The sequence below is a fragment of the Lutra lutra genome, chromosome 8 (assembly GCF_902655055.1).
Source record: "Lutra lutra chromosome 8, mLutLut1.2, whole genome shotgun sequence".
Lineage (NCBI taxonomy): Eukaryota > Metazoa > Chordata > Mammalia > Carnivora > Mustelidae > Lutra > Lutra lutra.
This window is the reverse complement of record NC_062285.1, coordinates 39,841,729-39,851,028: the sequence shown is the minus strand read 5'-3', so window position 1 is coordinate 39,851,028 and position 9,300 is coordinate 39,841,729. Positions and strand designations below refer to the sequence as shown.

Below are 9,300 nucleotides of genomic sequence, written 5' to 3'. Positions count from 1 at the left end.
ATCAATTAAAAATATAAGCACAAGACAAGCATCATCCCAAATGCTAAATACTGATGGAGGGATTTGAATTACGTGTTTGCTAAGATTCCTTTTCTACTCTGCGAGTTTCTCCTTCTTGGAGAGGTGAGGTCATCCACAAGATCTACAAGGAGTGCCTTTGCGCCAGGGTTACCTGTCCCAGAGGGCCCATGGTTGGGCAGAGTGAGAGCCTTCTTGTTTCTTCAGTGGCACAGGTGATTCAAAGCAAGCCGATCTGGACCCGAGAGCCAATCGTCATTCTCAGTTGCTTCCTGTCTCTTGCATTCTTTGGATGGTTTGTGCATTTACTTTATATATTTATCAAGTCTCATATCTGGCTCTTTTTTTAGTTTTCTCCAGTAAATAAAAAGTCCCCCAAAGGCAGAGAGTTGACCTTTTGCTTCCTGTGTGTCTGGGCATCATGATGCTGACATCCCTTAGCCCAGCATCTGATTTGTCTCACTATGACACCATTCATGGACTGTGAGATCTGGCAGCAACACTGGAGATCACCTGGTCCAATTATCTCATGTTTTAGATGTGAAATTGAGGCCCCCAAATGGGATTTGACTTGTTTAGTATCACCCAACTCTTTAGGACCAGAGTTTGGATTAGCCCGAGTCTCCTGACTGTTCTGGACTTGAACATGGCATTTCGAGCTTCTCTCCCATAATGGGATGGGGGAGGGCGCATGCATGTGCCTCCCCATCTCAGCTGGAAACAGTCAGCCACAAGCAAGAAACTGCTTCAAACAGTGTGCGAAGATTGTCTTCTCACGTATGCGAATTTTGCCTTTTACTCCATAATATATGTCTGTTTCAACATACACATGTTAAAATTACTTTTTCTAATAAGGAAAACTGATACTGAAGGTGTAATTGGGAAGAGCCCTTTATTCCTCAGCATAATGGCATAAACCTTGGAATCAAACTAAGTTTAACTTTGGGTTGAGTGCTTGGGGTTTAGGAATGGTGGACATCTTTCTGAGTGTGGTTCTGGGACCCTGAAGCTATGTGAAGGGAGACAGAGGAGGGCTCACAAAGTATGTAAAAGCCGAGATCCTATATTTTTAAATAATGAATGTTTTAACAGCTTTTTTGAGACCTAGTTCATATACCATACAATGCCTCCATTTAAAGTGCATAATTCAGGGCGCCTGGGTGGCTCAGTCTGTTAAGCTTCTGCTTTTGGCTTGGGTCATGATCCTGGAGTCCTGGGATCGAGCCTTACTCCGGGGAGCCTTCTCCCTCTGCTTCTCCCTGTCTCTCTGCTTGCCCTCTCTCTCTCATGCTCACTCAAATAAGTAAATAAAATCTTAAAAAAATAAAGTGCATAATTCAATGGTTCTTAGTATAAAGTCGCTGTATCTTGAGAGAAAGCCTGAGAACAGCTAGTGGTCAGTATGTTACAAACATACCTGCCCCACACAGTGCCTTTTAAAGTGGAAGGAAAGACAATATCTCGTTTTTTGTTTTTTGTTTTTGTTTATTTGACAGAGAGATCACAAGTAGGCAGAGAGGCAGGCAGAGAGAGAGAGAGGGAAGCAGGCTCCCTGCCAAGCAGAGAGCCCAATGTGGGGCTCGATCCCAGGACCCTGGGATCATGACCTGAGCCGAAGGCAGAGGCTTTAACCCACTGAGCCACCCAGGTGCCCCCAATATCTCGTTTTTAAATGCAGTGTACATGCTGTCCTGCCTCCTAGGGATCTGTAGGGCATTATTAATTTACAGAAACACCCCTCTTAAGCTCCCCAACTCCCCCTCCCACACTGATCCAAAGCTCTATCCATAGACCTGATTTGCTGGGCAAAAGCCATGGACTTTGTGTTGAACTTGCAGAAAAGAACAGTCCTTGAGTTGCTGGGGGAAGGGAGCAAGGGGTCAGGGAAAGGGATATAGGAGATCAAGGAAGGAACTATGCTGCTTTCTTTTCTTTTCTTTTTTTTTTTTTTTTTTATAAAGAAGAACGTAAACATATCCTGGGAGAGTACTTGAATTCCAACTGCAATTAGGTAATTGGGACTGGTATCAGAGGTAGATGGGTTGAAACCACACTGAGAAATGGCATAAAGTAGTGGAATAAGAGGTGCAGGCCCTAAATCCAGGCACCTACCTAGGTTTGAATGTTTGGTCTTGGGCCAAGGTAACTGATCTCTCTGAGCCTCAGTTCCCTTACATATAAAAAGGGGTAACCTACTTTAGAGTTTGTTGTGAGCATTCTATTTGTTAATATACATAAAGAGCTTATAACAATGTCAGACACATACTTTGCGCCGTGTAAGTATTTGCTGATTTTTATACCAGGCCCTGTTCAATCCGCACGTCTTCTCTGCTCCCCACTCACCCACACACACTCACACACACACTCCTTAGGAACCTTGCACCCTGTTCCCTCTGTATGGAATACTCTTTGCCCAGATATGCTCTCTCACACTTACTCCCTTCCCTCTTCCAGACTTGTCCTCAAATGTTACTTGCTCAAGGAGGATCATTCTGATGACCCTCGATATCCCTTACCTTGATCTAGGTTCCTTTTTTCTGTGGTTCTCATCACCCTATATCATACCATATAATGTACTTACTAATTACATTACATTATGGGTTTCCCCACAGCCCCAGGCTGAGCCCTGCCTGCCCCTATCTCCCCACTCCCCCAACACGTAAATTCCACATGGGCAGGGATTTTTCTCTATTTTGCTCACTGACGTATCTTAAAAGTCTAGAGACAGTGCCTGGGACATGGAGGGAGGTTGGTAAATATTTGTTGAATGAAGAATTGAAGAGCAATTCATATTAGATAATCTGTTGTAATTTCTTGACCTCCCTGCTCATTAGGAACAGGCGTCAGCCCCACATGCCTGGAATGACCTCATGCGGGCAGGACACCCTCCGGCTCGCTCTTTCTACCACTGAAGGCTTTTCCTTGCCTCCCTCTCTCCTGATTTTTTAAAAATTATTTCTTATGGAGGTGTTTTCCTGCTTTCTGCTTTTAACCTCAAAGCTTCTCACACTCGTCTTCTAAGTCATTTCTGTTGCCCCTTTCCGGATCAGTCCTATTAAGTCCTTCTTTACAATGCGATGACCAAACCCCTAATGTGGCATTCCTGGAAGGAAAGCCCCAGCCAGGAATGTCACAGCTCCAGAGCCTTTTCAGACTCTCCATCCTCTAATTAGGATGGCCACACGTCTCAGCTGCTGCTTTTGACTGCTGCTGTGAGCTGCATGTTGATGCCCATCATTGTGTCTTAGATAATTTCCCTGAGCAGCTAAAACTAATAATCAGTGGTATTTTCAATAGAGCCTGGCCATTTAGTGGGTGAGTTCTTTAGCACTTCATTTTTTTTTTTTTTTCGGTTGAATTTAATTTCTGGTCGTGTTTCCTAATTAGGAAGATTTACAGGATTCATTTTGATTTTTTGAAAAATTCCTTCCCAGGAATGCTTATCTCGGCTTCAGCAAATGTTTCATCTGCTTATTTTACCTCTTAATTCCTGCTGGGGTTGTTAACGCGTCAGACTTCAACAGCAGGGCTGATTCTGGGGCTGCCTCATTGTTGGCTCTTTTTCAGACCGCGGCTGGGTCTTTATACTCAAGGCCGATGGGCACAAACGAAGCTTTTTTCTCCTTCACTCCCTGTACCCTCTTGTGGCCCCTCGGCTCTCCTTTTGCGTCTTCTTCCGGTCTCCTGGCTCCTCCTTTCTGTCAAATCCAAGCTTGCCTTCCATATGCATTTCTAGGGCTCCCCTATTTCTGGCCCTAAATGCGGCTTTTAATAATAAAAACAGCTAGAGAAAATTACATTAAAACGATAAGCGATGCCATCGCTCGCCTCTCACCACTTGCTCGATTTTCCTTTCTCTTCCTATCGTGTGTAGGTAAGATTGATCTGGTTTGCATACATTTGCTTGGCCGCTCAGCTACTGGTTTTCCGATTATTTTCGATTATTTTCGTGCTTTCCAGTGATAGGTCTCCACGGCTCCTTTTCTTCTCCTCCCTCCTTTCCCCTCAGGCGTTTCCTCCCTCCTCTCCTGGCATTCAAAGAGCTAATAAACTCAACCAGGTGGAAGGGGGACTGCGATCGCTCCGAATCCTTGGGCTGGGGTTAGCCTGGCTCTAGACAGCTCCACCCAGAGCACACAGAGAAAACACAAGAGATAAAATAAATTGTCTTCCGTTTGTTTGGTCTTCCTGAGAAAACCGGTGACCGTGGTCAGTGTGCATAGTTTCTACTGCCGTGGCTCTGTGCCCAGAGCTGTGATGCAGAAGGGAGCATTCCCAATGCTGGACTTGGTGTGACAGGGAAAATTTCGGGCAGAGAGTCATCTGTTGAAAGACTATGAGAGGCTGAGCCCGCCGTGAGTGATTGAGCCCACCCTTGAGAGAGGTATGGGAGAGTACAGTCCAGTTGTTTTCTATGAGGATATTTTATAAAGTCCCAAATCCATGGGGTTTCCTCAGCAAAATAAGAAGTGGATTATCAGTACAATTCCAAATACCCAGAGGGCCCCAGGAGACAATTTAAGGGTGAGAGATACTGGCTTGGCCACTGAGGCAACCCTGAGAGGCCATTCCTAGTGGGAAGGGGTCAACGAGACTTTGGCCAGTTGTTGGCATAGGTGAAAATACTGTGACTAAGGGGAGCTGAAGAGCCACAGTATTTCACATGAAATTTCCCAGTTTTGAAGATGGCAGCCACTTACCGAAACAATTTCAATACTCTTGTGTGTGCTTTAGATATGAGTTTACGACCCCAGGACTAAATGATCATCAAGGTTCCTTCCCACTCTTGCTCTCTCAGTGGTCATAACTCAGGCATGATAAGGAAAAAGTTAATACTAAAATTTGCGCAGCTATTTTCAGTTTATGAAATATGTTCCCTTCACATTACCTTGAGATATAGCAGTTTATATTTTAAGAGCTGATGTATATTCAAACCCGTTGTGTTTTCTCCATTCCATTCTCTGACCACCAGCCCAGGCAACCCCAAGACTTCAAGAAAATGATGGATAGTCCCAACCGCCTGAAAATTTGAGGACTTGGTCCTAATCTTTCCGGTTAAACTTGCTTTGTAAAAATCCCCATCTTTGAAGAAGAACTAAATAATTTAACCTGCTGCTATTCACTTAACAAAATTTGTTAAACGCAGACACAAAAAATCCCCAGTAACCATGGACAAATTTTATTTAATCCTAAATAAAAGATTAACAAATTGAATCTGGCAGTGTATTCAAAGAATAATGAATAGATGATAAAGCTGAGTTTATTTCAAGAATGTAAGGGTGGATTGGACATTAGAAATCTACTATAGTTCATTATATTAATAAGCCAGAGTAAAAAGTGAATATGGTAATAGACCTTAAGAAACAGTTAATAAAATTTAACCTCCTTTCCTAATTAAAATTGCATGGTAAATTAGTAATAGAAAAGATGACAGTGTATTTTTTTAAGATTTTATTTTTAAGTAACATATACCCAATGTGGGGCTCAAACCCACAACCCTGAGATCAAAAGTCACATGCTCCACCAACTGAGCCAGCCAGTCACCCCGAAATAATAGCGTATTTAAAGGAAATCAAGAATCAACTAGGGGCAAATGCTTGTCTTGCTACATTATAGACTGAATGCCCATGATCTTGTCCTATATTTTTCAAAAGTTTTCTGAGGTTTTGGCCAATCCAACAGGAAGAGAGAAAACTGCATTATAGGCGATATGATTGTTGACATAGAAATTCAGAGAGATCAGCTGGCAAATCATTAGAACTGATAAGACATTTTCAGTGTGTTAAGATACAAGATAAATAAATAATAAATAAAAACGAAGTTTTCCTAATTTACAGTAATGAAAAATATTTCATTTGCAATAATAGCAAAAAAACCATAAAATCTCTAAGAACAAACTTCACAAAAATTGTGCAAATCTTTGCAAAGAGATTATTATGTCTTTGAAATTTAAAATACCTAAATACATGAAGAGATGTATTCCCGAATGGACAGACTCATGAATTTGAAAATTTGGAAGAAGAGAATTAGGAGAGAAGTTGCTTTATGAAATAGCAAGTATATTACGAAGCTACAATGATAGAAGTGTGACATATCACAAACCATGAGAGACTATAGACTCGGGGGAAACAAACTAAGGGTTTCAGAGGGGAGGAGTGTAGGGGACTGGGTAGCCGGGTGATGGGTATTAAGGAGGGCACATGTGGTGATGTGCACTGGGTGTGACATGCAAGTAATTAATCGTTGAACACTACATAAAAAACTAATAATGTTCTATATGATGGCTAACTGAACATAATAAAAAAATTTTAAAAGTAAGTGTGACATAGCACAGAAATAAGCAGATAGCTGATAGAAGAGACCAGAGTATTCAGAAACAGATATACACACACACATACGTTTAGTTTGTGATTAATGGTGCCACTTCAGAGTAGTTGGGAAAGAACAGATTATTCAATAAGTGATATTGGGCAACTGGTTAACCATTTGCAAAAAGTAAAGTGGGAAAAAAAGGGTGAAGAAATCTCTCAATCAATTTACAAGAAAAAATTAGAGATTTCAAGTTTACACATTTTTCTTGAGTATATAGTTTGGCAAAATATATCAAAATTTGAGATTTCTATAATCTCCTATTAAATGATTCCTATTTATTTATTTATTCATTAAGACAGAGAGAGAATGCAAGTATGTGCATGAGCAAGAGGGGGAGATGGGGCTTGATCTCAGGACGCTGAGACCATGACCTGCACTGAAACCAAGAGCCAGAAGTTTACCCAACTGAGCCACCCAGACGCTTCCAATTCCTAATTGGAATTAAAGAACTAATTCCGATGAGGTAAATGGACAAATGCACAGAAACGTCTATACAATAAAGTTTTTTGCTGCACTTTCTAGAATAGTAAAATGTTGAAAACCACTTAAATGTCTGTCACAATGGATTATTTCAAGTGTGTGTGCAAGATATACATACAAACCTTGGACTGTGATGAGTGTACTTCAAAATGATGAAATAGATTTACATATATTGGAGTAAAGGCTATCCACAGGATAGTAAGTGAAAGAGTCCTTTTTTTTTTTTTTTAATATTTTATTTATTTATTTGACAGAGAGAGCGAGAGAGCACAGCAGGGGGAGCAGCAGGAGACGGAGAAGCAGGTCCCCCACCAAGCAGGCAGAGAGCCCTATGCAGGGCTCAATCCCACCACCCTGGGATCATGACCCCAGCAAAAGGCAGACACTTAACAATCTGAGCCACCCAGGTGCCCCAAGAATCATATTTTAAATCTTAGGTTTTCTTTAACATTTTTTTTTTTTTTTTTAAATGTGTGGAGCTATGGAAAAGCCCAGAAGGATATATGACAAAGTGTTTCTTTTTCCTTTTGCCTGGGTAGATTCTTTTTTTTTTTTTTCCCCCTAGAAGAGTCTCCCCATTTCTTAGAGCTCTTTATCCAGGTAAATTCAATAGTACACCCTTGAGGTCTTAGCTTAGACTCTGTAGGGGGGCAGCGGGAAAGCAGACACCCTAGCCTACGTAAGCATGCTCTCATTGAACCCTGTACTTTCCATACTACCTACAAACCATACTGCACTTCTTTATTTATCAAATTACCGAGTTTTAGGGTGCCTGGGTGGCTCAGTGGGTTAAGCCTCTGCCTTCAGCTCAGGTCATGATCTCAGGGTCCTGGGATCGAGCCCCGCATCGGGGTCTCTGCTCAGCGGGGAGCCTGCTTCCTCCTCTCTCTGCCTGCCTCTCTGCCTGCTTGTGATCTCTCTCTCTCTCTCTCTGTCAAATGAATAAATTAAAAAATCTTAAAAAAAAAATTACCGAGTTTTAGTTTTTTGTTTTCCCCCTGGACTCTAAGCTCCGTGAGGGCCTGGACTGTGTATGGATCTAGCGTTCCAGAGCCTACCACGGTGTCTGGGAAATAACTGTCGCTTATTGCGCCCTTACTGCATGCTAAATACTGCGGTTGGTATTTTAAATGATCTCAGTACACCCTTAGGTAGATGCTATTATTCCCTCCTTTCTGAAGAGGAGGAAATTGAAAAATAGTCAAGTTTGTCCCAAAAGCCATTGGCCCCGCTGGTATGAATTCCCAGGCCTGACTCTTGGCCGCTACACTCACTATACAGTGATTAATAAACACCGGATGAAATACAACCAGCCGCCGCTTGAGGACCAGTTGCCGGGTCCGTTGCGGTGGGGACTGAGCACTGGACGGGTAGAGCGGAGGAGAAGCCCTTTAAACTCCCTTACCATCAGGATACCCACAAGCCCCGCCCACTAGGACCCGCCCACCAGCCCGGAAGGGAGCGGCGGGGGCGGGACGAGTTTCCGGGGCGGGGCGGGGCCAGCGCTGGTTGGCCAGCTTCGGGCGGAAGTCGGGAGGGTCGGTGGTCCGAAAACGCTGGCTTGTGACAGGGCGGGGTAGAAGGAAGGCCTACATAAAGGTTGCCTCTCCATCCCTTCGCTCCCGGGGACCCTCGGAAAAAACCCAGCACCCCGGCCCCGCGGCTAGCCCCTTCCCCCAGGCTCTCTCCGCTCGATTTCGCCACCGTTATGTGGGAAGCGAATCCGGTGAGTAGCCGGGCGGGACGGGGCGGACCCAATGGGCGGGGTTGAGGCGAGAGGGGCGGGAGGGGGTTCCCGGGAACTGCTCCCCCTCACCCGCTTCGTGCTGGGTGTTGAGTTCCGGGGCCCCGAAGATCCTGGCCCTTGCGGCTTCTGTAGTCTCTGGCTTTTGAGCGGTGGAGATGGCTCGGTGGGTTCTCCAACGCATTATCGCTTTCTGTTACAGTTATTGATTTGACTTGCTGTGGTTTCTCCGCCTCGGCCCCCCGCCCCCGTTCACCGTCTTTTTTTAAACTTTGTGTTTTGCTTCCTCATCGAAGTTCCGGGGCTGGGGACCGGTTCCTCTGCCCGTGCCCCAGGTGTACCTGCCAGTCCCATCCACCTAAAGCGAGGCGATTCGCCCCCCGTGTCTCGCGTGGGCCTAAGAGGAGCCATCCCTGCTCCTTTTCCCTTCTTGGGGGGCGGTCGTTTCAAAGCGGGGGGGACCGAGTGTATGTTCTAAGCCTGTAGAGGGTGAAGTTCTTAGATTTTTTTTTTTCCAGTGGACGGAACGGATGACCTGGAACTTTTCAACTGCGAGTCTTGTCCCGCTCCTCCTTGTTTGACTCCCGTGTTGGCATTGCGTCTGCGTGTATTTTCGTCTGCTTTGTTTTTATACGTTCCTTCAGTGTGCAGCTGTCGCAAGAGTGGAATCCGTTTGCCCAGAGTAT

At 44.2% G+C, this 9,300-nt stretch overlaps 1 protein-coding gene across 3 annotated transcripts in view; it reads left to right on the top strand.

Annotated features, from left to right (window-relative positions):
- The first annotated feature begins 8,377 nt into the window (after positions 1 to 8,377).
- The window catches only part of PARP11 (poly(ADP-ribose) polymerase family member 11), a 44,040-nt gene continuing 43,117 nt past the window's right edge, over positions 8,378 to 9,300 (top strand). For all 3 annotated transcript variants that reach the window (XM_047741154.1, XM_047741156.1, XM_047741155.1), the window contains exon 1: positions 8,378 to 8,596. In XM_047741154.1, coding sequence (XP_047597110.1) covers positions 8,579 to 8,596 — 18 coding nt within the window. In that variant the 5' untranslated portion in view covers positions 8,378 to 8,578. The remainder of the gene's footprint in view (positions 8,597 to 9,300) is intronic.